This window comes from Hemiscyllium ocellatum, chromosome 13 (genome assembly GCF_020745735.1).
Source record: "Hemiscyllium ocellatum isolate sHemOce1 chromosome 13, sHemOce1.pat.X.cur, whole genome shotgun sequence".
Lineage (NCBI taxonomy): Eukaryota > Metazoa > Chordata > Chondrichthyes > Orectolobiformes > Hemiscylliidae > Hemiscyllium > Hemiscyllium ocellatum.
Genome location: NC_083413.1, coordinates 48514163 through 48530455, shown reverse-complemented (window position 1 = coordinate 48530455; position 16293 = coordinate 48514163). Strand labels below are relative to the sequence as shown.

Below are 16293 nucleotides of genomic sequence, written 5' to 3'. Positions count from 1 at the left end.
CAGCACGTTAATTTTCTGCCTTTTACAAACACTACGGAACAATTCATGACTAGATTCAAAACTAGAATTGGTAAACGAACATTTCAGACAAAAACTGAAGTTTTGTACCAGATTGGAAAAACTTTTTACATCTTTTTGTAAGCCACTAAAAGTATAATGGTGCTTGCAATGTTTTTGTACAGAGATTTCCTGCAATAGGTGGTAATCTTTCAATGTTAGGTAAGATAAACAGGAATGGGAGTATTCGGTGGAATCATTGGCGGAAGACGTGGGATGGATGCTACTATTAGCAAGGACTCTTGCATTATTCATCTGATTACTCAGCGATCACCCAAAAGCATTGACTGCAGAAACTGTTAAATTACTCTAACTTCTTAGTCATCATCTATATTCTGTCATCTCTCAAACAGCAGGGACAGAAGCTTCGTATAACTTAAAAATATTGTGCAACTATTAATAAAAATCAGCACAGACCTGCATAGATAATTTTTAATCAACCTGTTTAGAGATGTTATTATACATGTCTAGAGCAGGGGGGGAACTGAACCCAGGCCTCCTGCCACAGAGGTAGAGACACTGTCACTGTAGACAAGATCTGCATAATGTGTTATTGTTCATTACAAACAAGTTGAATAGTAGTTGTGTGATTCCTGAAGAAAGCCAACGATGTTGCTTGAAAGAACCTGGTAGGTGATGTGAGTACAATTGATGATATCCTAGATTTTGGTTATTCCTGAAATCTGTAAAGTACAGAGCCCCGTCCTTTTGGATATTTACAGGAAAGTGATGAATATATTAGCTGTATCAATTGTCTGTTTAATATAAGATTGTAGACTGATTGAACATAGGGACAGAAGAGGACCAATCAGCCCATTGAACCTGCCTCAGCGTTCTAGTCATGGCCGATCATCTCCTCAATGCCATTCTCATAAACTATTTCCAAATCCTTTAATGCTTAGTCTCAAAGACAATTATCAATTTCTGTCCTGAACCTGATGAATTACATTTGAGTTTCTCCAGCTCTCTGAGGTTGGGAATTCCAAAGATTCACCACCCTCTGAGTAAAGAAATTCCTTCTCATCTCAGCCCTAAATGACCTGCCTGTAATCCTTAAAGATATCTCCTGGTTCAAGAATCATTAGCTCAGAGAAACATCCTGTCTACAACCACCTTGTCACGCCTTTTATGAATTTTATGTTGAATGAGACCACCTCTTTTTCTTCAAAACTCTGGAGAATAGAGATCCAGTTTCCTCAATTTCTCCTCATAAGGGAATCCCAGGAAAGAATCTGCTAAGCCACTGTTGCACTTATTCTATGGCAAGAATACTCTGCTATAGGAGACCAAAACTGTGCACAATACTCTAAAATACTCTTATTGAGCCTCTATACCGCTTCAGAAAATCATCATTACTACTGTAGTCAAAGATGATCAAAGAGGGAAGGAGGAGGAAGGGTCTGTGATAGGATACAAGTGATTGTAATCAAATGACGAATGGGATGCTAGTACAAAGCAAAAGGGGATGGTAATGGTGCACATAAAGAAACAAATGGTATGTCTAGATAGGTGTAAAAGTGAATAGCTCTGTCAGAAAAAATTGCAGCAGTGGTTGTGATTTGAAATTGTTGAGCTCAATTTTGAGTTTGGAAGGATGTAAAATGTCTAATTGAAAGCTAAGATGTTATTTTGTGAGCTACTACAGAACTTTACTGAAATAGTTCAAAGTAAAAACAGGTGGAGAACTAAAATGATTGGCAATCAATAATATGAGCCACACTTGCAGACTGCGTAGAGGTTTTCCACAAGGTAGTTATCCCATCTATGTTTGGTTTCCGTCATGCAAAGCACACTGCAAATGAAACATACTAAGTTGGTAGAATAAATAAATAAATGGCTATTTCCAATTTCCACAGTAATATGTTTTTGTATCAATGAGTACTTATACCCTGTACTTACCAATTTAAAGATCTCTTCTGACTTTAGACAAACTCAAACTTGCATGCAATATTAATCATTGCTCATGCTTCATAAATCTCTATGTTGATTTGAAAGACTGTGCTGAATTTGGACAAAGTTTTTATTTGCCTCTTGCAATGTATTACATTATATTCATGTTGATATTCTCAGTGCTGCAAATAAAAACTAAGGAAGATTGATGCAAAGCTTTTTAAAAACATGTTGATTATGTACTAGTTTGTATAGAAGATAAATTGTGTTAATACCAAGGCAGGCACCAGAATTGGCTGACACTATACATACTATAATTTGCACATATTCTGTTGCTGTACATCAGATGATAAGAGTCAGAGTAATCATGTCAAATTAGAGAAAATTAGGGCAATATATTGTAGAACTGGGTTACCACTATTTAAGAAACAAAATATACAACATACACATACAGACATTGAAGGCAAAAGTTCTAATTTACCATGGAATACTGTCCCAATCTTAACAGATATATTATGTTACAATGATTGACATTTTGTGAATTACTTCCCATGGGGATTTTCTATTCCGCTGCTGTAGCTTGGGCCTCATCCTCATTTACATACATAAATGGGACTTCTGCTAAAGGTACGGCAGTGGGTAAGGGAAGCCCCAAAGAAGTTTGTGGCATTTTATTTTGAAATTAACTTTAGTGCTTCTTTAATTCTTACAACTGACTCTATAAACAATGGATAATTCACCTGGTTGTTTGCCCAATTATATAAATACTACAAAACAGTGAATATTACAGATTTCATTATTTAATAGTTTTCTTCTAAATAGGTGGGAAGTCTGCATTGTGAAAATATGCATTATATAACATATTGAGCATTTGTAGAACTGGTGTGTATTGTAGGGCATGTTTTATGCACTTGAAATTTGATAATTCACTTTAAGATATAAATGGAGGCAGACTAACAAGAAGAAAAACTGCCATAATCAGTTGTCTTTGTAAATCCATCTTTCTGATGTAAATCTTCAATACCAATAAAAGTTTTCAGTTGTTCCATGAGTCCATGAGTCAATTTAATAAATTTAATACCCACAGCTAGTTTAGTGCACAGTGTAAAATCTAAAACTGGCAGAATTTTCCTCCCAAGGATATCCATGTTCTTCTCAACTTCTTTTACAGTAAGTGACCAAAAGGGTGTTCTAGATTCTAGAAAATATTAAGAAACATATATAGTTTTTTTCCATCTGATTTTGGAAAGGGCCTTAAAGTATGTAAAATAACATTGCGTAGGTGGATTAAAAAAAATAATTATCATAGAGTCAAACATATTGGTAACGGCTCTTCGGTCCAACCAGTCCATGCTGAGCACAATCCCAAACTAAACTAGTCCCATCTGCCTGTACTTGGTCCATATCCCTCCAAACATTTCTTATTTGCAGACTTTTCTAAATGTACTTTATACACTGTAACTGTACCCACATCCACCACTTACTCTGCAAGTTCATTCCACACACAAATCACTCTGTGTAAAAAAAATGCCCCTCATGTCTTTTTAAAACCTTTCTCTTTTCATTTAGCACACTTAAAAATAAACCCCGAGTTTTAAAATACCCCACCCTAGGGAAAAGACACCTGCCATTCACCTTAGTTATACCCCTCATGATTTTATAAACCTGAATAAGGCCATCCCTCAACCTGCTATGTTCAAGTGAAAAAAGTCCCAGCCTATCCAGCCTCGCGCCATAACTCAAATCCTACATTCCCAGTTACATCCTGGTAAATCTCTTCTGAACCCTCTCCAGCTTAATAATATCCTTCCTACAATAGGGCGACCACGACTGGACACAACCTCAATGTAATGTCCCAAATCCCAAACTCAAAGATCTGAGCAATGAAGGCAAGTCTGCTAAATGCCTTCTTAACCACTCCATCGAGATGTGATGCAGACTTCAAAGTATTATGTTCCTGAACCCCTGGATCTTTCTGTTCTACAACATTACCCGAGGCTCTACTTTTAATTGTATAACAAATGTTTACAATTTTTACCAAATGCAAAATCTCGCATGTGTCCAAATTAAACTCCAACTGTCAATTTTTAGCCCACTGACCCAACTGATCAAGATCTCTTTGTAATCTTAGATAACCTTTTCACTATCCACTATATCACCAAACTTGGTATCATCTGCAAAATTACTAACCATATTTTCTGTACTCTCATTTATACAAATGACAAAAGTGGACCCAGCACCGATCCCTGTGTAACACTACTGGTCACAGGCCTCCAGTCTGAAAAACAACCTTCCACCATCACTCTCTGTCTCCTGCCATTAAGCCAATTTTGTATCCAATTGGCAAGCTCACCCTGAATCCCATGTGATCTAACTTTACTAATGCAGAAAGAAAACTACCATGCAGAACCTTTTCAAAGGCTTTACTAAAGCCTCAAAAACTCAATCAAGTTCGTGAGACATGAATTCCCTTGCATAAAACCATGCTGACTATACTTAATAACTCCATTTCACTCCAAATGCATATAAATCTTATCTTTCAGAATCACTTCCCATGTTCCGAGTTGTCTGACCTTTCTATTGTCAGGGAAAAATTGGAAATCAACTAAGCTTCTTTAAAACAAGGTGGATTTGCATAGTTTGAAAATCACAGGCAGCAATTATAGAATTTTAACAAAAATCACTCAGCCCCTAGAAATGCATATAAAAACCAGATGAGCCATTTCTTAAGGTTTGCAATTCGGAGACTACTTTAAACTCAAATGATAAGTTAATTCATACTAGGCTTGGTAATGCAGGATCACCTATACTCATTTTGGAAATGGCAAAAATGTTTCCTTTAAATTAATTTCCAAAAAGAGGGCAGAATTGATTATCCAGTATCCTGACAGATTTATTTGGATATCAGTGTCAGTTAATCAGCCAGTGAACAAACATTCCATTTACTGCGAACATAGAGGGATAAAGCCTTGAATCAGACAGTCAATTTCTAAACAGATGACTGCAGTAGAAACTAAGAATCAGAAAGCTTGTTTTTGCAGTTCAAATTTGCCTAAAGAAAAAGGCAGATGGCAATTTTAATCTAATCCATTAAGTGGAAATTGAATGATATTGGCTTAACTGTCCATTTTATATTTGATCTAATTATATTTTCCACTGAAATCAAAGGAGAGTAAAATGAGATGGAGAGGGACTGGACAGGTAAGAAATCTCGCTGATGTAATTCCATCATTTGCCCGCTTGCCAGATTAGGTTAACATTGCCCTGCAGTGTGAAAAATCAGAACTTCTTCCCATAAAAGGGACAAAATTTATTATTTTTCAAGGAGAGAACCAAAAGTTAACAAAAGAATATAAGATTTGTTTCCATCTGTTTCGCTGCAGGTTGATTTAAAGTGACAGTCATACAGCACAGAAACAGACCCTTCGGTCCAACTCGTCCATGAGAATCAAATTTTCAAATAAAACTAGTCCCATTTGTCTGCATTTGGCCCAGATCCCTCGAAATCTTTCCTATTCATGTACATGTCCAAATGTTGTAACTGTACCTGCATCAACCACTTCCGCTGGCAGTTCATTCCACATACAAACCACCCTCTATGTAAAAATGTTGCCCCTCAGATCCCTTTTAAATCTTTCTCCTCTCACCTTAAAAACGTGCCCTCAAATTTTGAAATTTCCTACCTTTGGGAAAAGACCTATGCTGTTTGTCTTATCTATGCCTCTCATGATTTTATACACCTCTATAAGGTCACTCCTCAACCTCCTATGCTTTAGTGAAAAATGTCTCAGCCTATCCAGCTTCTTCTAACTCAAACCCTCCATTCTCAGTAATACGCTTCTAAATCTTTTCTGCAATCTGTCCAAATTAGTAATTTCCTGCCTGTAGCAGGGCAACCAGACATTTAAATTGTAAACTGTTAATTCATATCAGGGTCACTAGACCAGAAATGTTAACTTTGATTTCTGACCACAGATGCAGCCAGACCTGCTGAGATTTTCCAGCAATTTCTGTTTAATTCATATCTGGCTTTGTACTTTTAACTTACATTTTCATCTACTATTGAAAGATTGAAAAAGTACATTCAGGAAGATAAAATATCCAGTTCAGTTCACAACAGGGCCCCATTGTTACAATTCAGGGCACACAATTACATAACAAGCTCTGATATTATAGGATTGAGGCACTGGTCGAAACATAACATAACAAAATTACTTGCAGTGTGATTAGCCTTGTTGCAGTCAGAAGAATATTTAATATAAACCTGAAAACCAATATTATAAAGATTTTAAAACAATTTATCAGGCTTACTTACCAATGATTTTTATTATCCAAACATTATGAAGGCAATGAAATTAGAATGTACAATTAACTGACATAAACAGCATATATGTATTCAGGAGAATGTCTGCACTAAGTTATAATTGATATTCAAGGACTGAACTTGTTCAATCAATGAATTGATAGAACCAGGAACTAAGGGCCTTCAAGCAGTCCAAATGTGACACATTATTCAACCACAAATCAGTTGTTTTCCAAAGGTGAAAGCTGATCATTGCCAAAATTCACATTTGTACTAAATATATCTCCACCTAACCTCAGCAATACCATGCTTTAAGTATTTTGAATACAATCAGAATTTAAATTAATACCATAATTTTAGCATACACTATATGGGCAAGCGTAAAATCACATGCAAAGTTCAATATACCGCTAGTTACTACTTAAGTCTACAATCAGTGTTTGTCCATGCTGTTTTTCTAGTTTTCTCTCTCTGTCTCCTGAATGAAAATAATTTGTCTTCTGAACAATTCTGCAGTTCGATATACAGTTTGAAGTCAGAGTTTAGTGAATCACCATCAGAATGGGTCACAAATGGATTAAAAGCTGGCAATCTGGTAACAACAGTAGTTTCGTGGTGAGAAGGAAAGTGATTCTCATGCCATCATCAAAAGAAAGCATTGAACCTCTCAAACTGGGAACACAAAAGTTAGCACCCAGTTTTCATAACCAGATGCCTTATAGTTAGATCTTTATTGAGTTGCCTCTGCATTTAAATGTTTGTGGCACTGGACTAATGAGGGCTGTGCTGCCTGTTTGGGAGCACTCAGCAGAAATTTAAAATCATGCACTGTCAGTACATGGTGCAACGTGGCCTGTCCCTCTTAAACTTTGTACTTATTGGAAAGAAACTGCTGCTGACTGCTGGAAATTGGCTGGAAATAAAAGATATACAAATGAAACAATGGGTAGTCTGCTTCTAGGTTCATAGATCTAGTGCTGGAGGCTTTAATGGAGAAGATTAAAGGAAGTGAGGGATCCTGGGCTATATTTTGGATGAAAACCATAAGTACCAACACAGATACCAGAAGGGAACTATGATTCTATGTTACTATCACACAGTCAGCAGAACACGATCACAATAAGTAGTCATAGAGCCATACAGTCATAGAGATGTACAGCATGGAAACACGCCCTTTGATACGACTCATTCATGCCAAACAGATATCCCAACCCAATCTAGTCCCACTTGCCAACACCTGGCCCAAAAGCCCCAAACTCTTCCAATTCATATACCCATCCAGATGCCTTTTAAATGTTGCAATTGTACTACTCCACCACTTCCTCTGGCAGCTTATTCCATACACGTACCACCCTCTGAGTGAAAAAGTTGCCCCTTAGGTCTCTTTTATGTCTTTCCCCTATCACCCTAAACCTATGCCCTCTAGTTCTGGACTCCCCCAACCAAGGGAAAAGACTTTGTCTATTTATCCTATCCATGCCCGTCATGATTTTATAAACCTCTATAAGGTCACCCCTTAGTCTCTAACGCTGCAGGGGAAACAGCTGTAGCCTTTTCAACCTCTCCCTTTAGCTTAAATCCTCCAACCCTGGCAACATCCCTGTAAATCTTTTCAGAACTCATTCAAGTTTCACAACATCTTTGTTCAGCAACACTCCCTAGGACCTTACCATTAAGTGTATATGTCCCAAAATGCAGCACCTCACATTTATCTAAATTAAACCCCATCTGTCACTTCTCAGCCCATTGGCCCATGTGATCAAGATCCTGTTGTAATCTGAGGTAACCTTCTTCGTTGTCCATTTGTCTAATTGAAAATTAGCTTCATTGAAGTCTAGGGCTATTCAATTAAAAGTTAGAAATAGGAAATGAGGTACCAATTAGAGGAGGCAATGGCCTAGTGGTATTATCGCTGGACTGTTAATCCAGAGACCCAGGTCATGTTCTGGGGACTGGGTTCAAACCCTGCCACAGCAGATGGTGAAATTTGAATTCAATAAATATCTGGAATTATGAATCTAATGATGACCATGAATCCATTATCGAAAAACCCATCTTGTTCACTAATGTCCTTTAGGGAAGGAAATTGCCATCCTTACCTTGTCTGGACTACATATGACTTCAGACCCACAGCAATGTGGTTGACTCTCAACTGCCCTATGGGCAATAAATGCTGGCCCAGCCAGTGACATCCTCATACCATGAATGAATAAAACAAAATGGCAGCAGCAACTGACTTAATAGCTGACACTGACACTATAATTAAAGGGATGCCAGCCCTGCATGCATTTCTGTACTCTTTTAAATAACTGCCTGACTACAATGCAGAAGACACTCCTTGCTGACAACTGGCACAACATCCACTCGCTGCTGACTACTGGATGGAAGAACCTGCCCTCAGTGCTGTGTACCAGACAGAAGAATACCCCATTGCCAGCATCTGCTGACTACCAGGTAGAAAAACCCTACTGCTTACTACTAAGAAAGCAGTAGATTACTAAGCAGAAGATGTATCCTGTTGACTACTGGATAGGTGATCCCTCCCTCCTGCTGACAACTAGGCAGAAGACCTCTCCTGCAGACTACTGAATAGAAGATCTGGAAGGAACTGAACAGAAACTGCTGCAACAATGGCAAATCGGACAAACTGACCAAGTTTAGTGATGCCTCACCATATATTCCCCTTCGACTACAAAGGGAAAAGCAGGAGGTCTGTTTCCCAAAAGTCCAGAAAGCAGACAGTATAAGCTGACCAAGTACGCCTGGTAAGAAATTGCAAAAGTGAGCAGCAGTAGGGTGAGCCAGAGAAAATGTATTTAATACCACATGACCACCTTCTCTCTATCAAGAAGAATTCACCATTCTGCTTTCCTTTTTTTGGTATATAGGTAAAGCAGTGTTACTTTTGCAACCATAATTGCTTATTCACATCAATATATAATTGTTTCAGCCAAATTAATCATTGCTTATAAAAAAAATAACACAGGAATGAAAAACTATGTGGAAGAAATACATAGTTACTTTTCATTCGCTAAAATGTGCATACAGGAATGAAATGTGCCTGCAAACAATTGAAGATGTTACAGACAAACAGATAAGGTGAAAAGAACATCAAGATATGCCAAGCTCAGCACATTTCCCTCATGTCAGCACTGGAACAAGCCAAATCACTGGCAAGAACATTTCAATAAAATTTACTGCTTCAGAATTTGACTCGGACTGAAATTTATTTTATTGTGAGCTCTGTCTCTCACACTTTTTTTGAGCTTTCATGTGGCTATGTGAGAGAAAGTGACCACCCACCCAGTTGTTGGCAAGTGGATCAGCCGCAGCAGCAAATCCCGTCAGGTGCGAGGTTGTATCTAAAAGTATTTGTGGGCTCCCAACAGGTCTCTATTGAGAAGATATGTGGAGGAAGTATTTGTGGACCAAATGGTTGCCACTCAAATAAGTGTTGTGTTAATCTTCATGAGAAAACAACGGTATTTCTCCTTCAGTTTATAGGAGAAGTGGTCACTGAACAATACAGGCCAAGACCAACTTGGACCTCTCAGACCTGCATGCACTAACCCTAGCAGAGGAAAAAGCCTGGAGAATGGAATGTCACATTATTCTCTGCACCCTTCATCAGCACAGGTACTCTCATTCATTGTAAATGTGCATATGAGTAGATTCAGGGTCACAAGCTGTGCACGTATGTCACAGAAGCAACCTAGCAACTGGCAGATGCTGTAACAGCTGAGAACACTAGCAGTCAGAAGACAATGGGCGACCAAGTCCACGGTGAGCCCCCTAACTGCCTGCCTCTGCAGTTATCAACAATTGCTGTAACTGAATAAGGAGGTGAGGTAAAATCGAAGAGTGCTGCCAGGTGAAATGCACACATGATGAAGGAGCTAGTCAAACCATGGGCTCTAGGAAGAATGTCAAGGTGAAAAGGGATGCAGTGTCCACCAGGTCCTTGTCTGTCTCAGGTCAGTAGGAGAGGTGACAGGATAAAAATGAGTCTTTATTTCACTGATTGTAAAGGCCATTGGACCACACAAATAAGGTGAATGAGAATGTCATAACGTCCCTTCCAGGTCTCTCAAACCTTTCCCCTCTGGTGCGAAGATTTTTCATCATATACTGTCAGTTAATCAATCTTCTCCACATCCTCATCATCAAATGAGAAGTAGTAATCAATTACATCATTATTCAACATCTCCTTCCTCAGTAGTGCTAGGTTGCACAAAGCATACTATTCAAGATTATGCCTGGACACTACTAAAGGACTTCACTAGATCAATCTAGGCATATGAATCTCATCTTCAGCAATTCATGTTCTGCTTAACAGTTGCCAGGGCGGTCTTCCTGAGGTAATGGATTACTCCTCTGCTGTGATACATAGGGTTGCTCGCTGGCATGGTAATCAATGTCTTCAATGGGTAGCCCTGGCCCCTATAAATCCATCCCTGAAGTTCTGGAACTGGAGTCTATCTGAGTGTATAGGCATTATGGCTGTTCCCAGAGGACTAAACACACATCTGAAAGATGCACTTTTGCTGGCAGTAAACAACTGTATATTGATGGAATTTATATTGATATTTATATTATATTAATTAAGTTCATTTACTAATCTGTGAGAGACTTCATGGCTAGGCATATGCTGTTGCTAGTCACCTTGTCCCTGGGGAACACAGTAACATCGCTGAAGCTAATGAACTTCTCTATTTGACTGTCTGAGGCAGCTCAGGTTTGAATAGAGTCACCAGCCCCCTCAAAATTGGCACTGGTGAATTCCTTGTTACAATGACGGGCTGCCATCAGGGAGATCCCATAAATATCTCCAGTGGAGCGTTGGCAAGATAAGGAGGTGCATAATTCAGATTGACAGTGATCTTTGGAGTCAGTGGCAATGGGTGTCCAACAACCCTATGATTTCTGAATCATGGTGCATAAATTCATTATTTCCCCATCTCCCACCAAAAACTTCAGGCTCCACTGACACTACTGCTGGAGATAGTAAGCTGTTTATTGTAGACTTTCTTATGATTACATGTTGAAGTTACAATCTGGTCAATTGGAATGCTATGGATTCATGCATAGCACATGTGTGCTTGCACCCTTCCCAAAATGAGTGCAATATAGCCTGAGTCAGAAACAACTGAAAGTACGGCCTGTGGTGTTCGTAGCAATGTCTCCAGCAACACTAGCAGCCAAAATAACTTCAAGGAGCAAATAGAAAAATATCAGCCTAATTTAGTACATTAAAATAAGTTTGATTTAATTTTATTTTAAAAATCACCCTGTATCTAAGGAACATTTTAGAAAATTGTTTTCAAACAGGAAGGGGGCACTGTGACAGAATGCCTGCAATTGCTGTGCCATTTGAGCACTTCAGGCCATTCACATGTTCTGGAGATCCATATGTGCAGGACGTACCTCAAGCTACTCAGACTCAAGTTGAGGGTTTCCAAGTTTAAAGGATAGCTTGATTCACTTCTGAGAATACAGAATGCTGAATATTTTCAAAATTATGGGTTCCAAGAGGTGATCACCCTTTTACCCAAATAAAGTTAGGAATTTGTGAACAGCCATTCAGAAGGGTAGGATGAGAAAGACGGAGTAAGAATTGTAAGGAAAAATGGGGGTCTTTGAAGAAGTGTAGTCCTAAATCTAGCATAGTAGAGTTATAAAAGGCATTGGAAGAATAAAACAAAGTTAAGGAATGCAGGTGTAATTGAGGATTCAATACTCGAGGAAAAAGTAGGCAGTTCTGCTACCATCATTTTGATTCTTATCCTGTCTCCCTAGTGTTTGGGAGAGGGATGTTACTAAAAGGTTACAGAGCTAGAAGTCATGGTCCATTTGGGATCAACAACATAGAGAAAAAAATTGAGGTGCTGCAGTTAGCTTAAGAAACTGTGCAGGAAGTTAAAAAGCAGCACTTTACTAGTGCCATACGCTAGCAAAAATAGAAACAGGAGGAAATGGCAACTTAAGGCATTAGCTAGAGACAGAGTTAAAGCGGGAAATCTTCAGATTCATGGGAAAGTGGACCAAATCTGTTCAAGGTGGATAGCTTTTACCTGAACAGAGTGATTAGAAATATTGTGGCAAGTTATATAGTGGTGTGGGAAAAGGTTTGAACAAATTCAATGGGAAGTTGGGCAACAAGATATAGCATTAAAAGCAAAACAAATGTGTACAGAAAGCTGTTAATGAAGCCTTAGCATTTTCCTCAATGCCTGTAGGGACATCAATTTAATCTGATAACTCTTTGTATTTTCTATGATTCAACCTAATTCTGTATTATTTTAAACTTTGACTTCCCTAGTCCTCTGTACACCCTGTTTTTGCTTTTATTGCTATATTTTGTTTCCCAACTTCTTGTTGAATTTAAAACTTTTTTTTAATAAACCTCTTCAGGTACATTACTACACACCTCTGGAACAGTTGAGACTTCTTGTTGTCTCGAGGAATTAAGGGCTACGGGGAGAACGCTGGTAAGTGGAGTTGAAATGCCCATCAGCCATGATTGAATGGCGGAGTGGACTTGATGGGCCGAATGGCCTTACTTCCACTCCTATGTCTTATGGTCTTATCGGCCTCCTGGTTTAATATTTTCACACAGCACTGTTGAAATTGCTATCGTATTTCTAGTCACTCTGTTAAACAAGGCGGACCATCTTTGTATCCTTTTAGGATATAGAGGATTGGTAGAGACTGAGTTACAAATGATACAGAATTAGGTTGAATCACAAAAAATATTAAGAGATGTTAGGTTAAATTGCTGCTCCTGCAGGCAATCAAGGAAGATGCTAAGGTTTGGTCAACACCAGCAAGAGACCTACAACACTTCAATTCTTGATTCCCAAGGAAATGAAAATTATTGGTAGTATGCAAGGATGTAGAGTTGAGGGTGACTCCAGATCAACCCTAATCCTATTGAAGGATGCAGCAGGATCAAACGGCCAACTGGCCTACTCCTGTAAAACTAACATAAGATCAACTAAACAGTGATTCTGTGTATTATTTAGAATATAAAGTTAGGAAATGGAGTTAGGAATAACAGCACAGGGTGCCGACTAATGTAACTGCAGTTAGACTGTAACTGTGATGAGCATACTCCTTCTCAAAGGATTGCAGATTATTTAATAAAATGATTATGAGTTGCCTTGCTAGTTATTCTATTCGAGTGATACACTTGTAATTCTGGTTTCACAAACTTGAGCACATGGAGTTTCTTTGAGGGATGACGAGAGTTCCCAAATCGTAGAGAAAGTTAAGGAGCACGGCAGCAATGGTGATCAGAGTACCATAAGATTTAGATTAATTAAGGAGAAGGACAAAGAGTAATCTAGAATAAAAGTATATAACAGAAGCATAATTCCAACAAATTAAGGAGAGATTTGCCAGAGTAAGGTGGTTTGAGTCAAAGACTATAATGGAAAAATTGCTGGCTTTTAAAGACCATAACTCTGGAATAATCTTACTACATTGCCGGAAGGAGATGGGGAGGGCAACCAAAGATGTCACTGCGGAGACACAGTGAATGTTGGCCACCAAGAGATTTGGCAACAGAACCACACTGCCACCTCCTAGGAAAGCCTGTACATTATCTGCCAATCTGACAACTGGAAGGTCATCAGTAGGCCTTTCCTGGGATTAGGACCCAAGGCATGGGATGTCCTTTCACTGCTCTGATTGGCGACAGCTCTTTTGTACAGCAGTATCACTGAAGAGGTGATGACCATTGAGGAAATACATCCTCTAGATGCCGAAGATCATGGAATCACTCAGATCAGAGGTGAGTTGAATCCAGCACAGTTTTGTGCTGGTATATGTCACTGGGGAGAGGGGTATAGAAAGATCAGTAGCAATGTAGAGTGTAGCTTTTTGTGGGCTTCCCTTCCAGGTCCCTTGATTCGGTAATGATAATCTTGAACACGGCATTGTTAATATAAATGGCAGTGGGAAAAGGCCCTTAAATGTGTAATAATTGCTCTCTTAAGGACCTCAATAGTCATTGGGACTGTAAGATTGTCCATGCGCTGTCCTGTCACAAAAACAATTGAAGTGGATATGGTAAGGAGGCTGGTATCCCACTCACTAGCATCACTATCAAACATGTCATGAGAACATAAAATACTATGTCTGGATGAGAATGATACTACATTTCTGAGGAAAGTAAAATTGAAATTGCAGAGGCACTGCACAATCTTCCAATCCTTAAGGAATGGTATCGAGAGAACTGGGGCATTTATAAATTAGATTTTTTTTAAGAAAGGTAAAACAGCAAATCTGGCAATTGTAAATGACTCCGATTCACATCAGTTGGGGAAGCTTTTAGAACTATATATCTGGGATTAAGAGGGAGGATAGATGAAAGCAGCACAGGTGGTGTTGAACATGTGTACTTCAAAAGTAGTCATGATTTGGAGATGCTGGTGTCGGACTGGGGTATACAAAGTTAAAAATCACACAACACTAGGTTATAATCCAACAGGTTTAATTGGAAGCACACTAGCTCTCGGAGCGATGCTCCTTCATCAGGTGATAGTGACGGGCTCGATCGTAACACAGAATTTATAGCAAAAATTTACAGTGTGTTGTAACTGAAATTATACATTGAAAAATTGATTGTCTGTTAAGCCTTTCATCTGTTAGAATACAGTGATAGTTTCATTTCTTTCATGTGTAAATCACAAAACCTTTTTTTAAAAGTTGCATTCTCGGGTTAGCTGTTAACAATGGTGATAGCTAGACAATATGTTGAAGGTGTTAGCCCCCTGTGTTCTCTGTCTACAACCTGATGTTTAGATTGATTCTAATCTAAAAAGTGAGATAACAGAGTTTTACATAAATTCATGCCGTTTTTGAGCTCAGAGTTCTACATGAATGTATGCAGTTTTTCAGCAAAGTGCAATGTAACTCTGCAAGTACAAATTCACCCCACAAAATATATGTGTGCATGTGTGTGTGTGTGTGTGTGTGTGTCTGTCTGTCTGGGGTGGGGGTTGTGAGTGTGAGAAAGTGTGTGTGTGTGTGTGTGTGTGTATAGTGAGTGCAGAGTATATTAAGTCTGTGAGGGGGTGCATGTGTGAGTGTGGGGGTGTGTGTGTCTATAAGGGTGTATGTGGATGTCTGTGTGCACGTCTATGTGTACCTGTGTCCATGTATGTGAGAGTGTGTGTGTGTAAGAAAATATGTGTGTGTGTAGTGCAATGGTGATCACCTGTAATGTGACATGAACCCAAGGTCCCAGTTGAGGCCCTCTCTATGGGTACCGAACTTAGCTATCAGCCTCTGCTCGGCCACTTTCTTCTGCAGCCTGTCCTGAAGTCCACCTTGGAGGATGGTCACCCGAAGGTCCGAGGCTGAATGTCCTGGACCACTGAAGTGTTCCCCAACTGGGAGGGAACCCTCCTGTCTGTTGATTGTTGTGCGGTGCCCATTCATCCGTTGTCGTAGCCTTTGCTCGGTTTCCCCAATGTACCATGCCTTCGGGCATCCTTGCCTGCAACGTATAAGATAGACAACGTTGGCTGAGTCACATGAGTACCTGCCATGTACAAGGTGGGAGGTGTTCCCACGCGTAATAGTGGCATCTATGTCCACAATCTGACATGTCATGCAGCGTCCACCGTTACAGGGTTGTATGGAGTTGTCCTGAGAGCCGGGCAGTTCGCTACGAACAATGATCTGTTTGAGGTTTGGCGGTTGTTTAAAGGCAAATAGTGAAGGTGTGGGGAAGGTCTTGGTGAGGTGCTCATCCTCATTGATAATGTGTTGCAGGTCACGAAGAACATGGCGTAATTTTTCAGCCCCTGGGAAGTACTGAACAACGAAGGGTACCCTGTCAGTTGCAGCACGTGTCTGTCTCCTGAGGAGGTCATTACGGTTCCTTGCTGTGGCACATTGGAACCGGCGGTCGATGAGTTGAGCATCGTACCCCGTTCTTATGAGGGCATCCTTGAGTACTTCTGACCTCAAAAACTGCATGAATTTATGTAAAACTCTGTTATCTCACTTTTTAGATTAGAATCAATCTAAACATC

General features: G+C 39.3%; 1 protein-coding gene across 1 annotated transcript in view; it reads right to left on the bottom strand.

Moving 5' to 3' along the window:
• LOC132821329 (spermatogenesis-associated protein 16-like) overlaps window positions 1-16293 on the bottom strand; it is a 126176-nt gene that overhangs the window by 47258 nt on the left and 62625 nt on the right. Inside the window, exon 7 of the mRNA XM_060833913.1 lies at window positions 3033-3145. Coding sequence (XP_060689896.1) covers window positions 3033-3145 — 113 coding nt within the window. The remainder of the gene's footprint in view (window positions 1-3032; window positions 3146-16293) is intronic.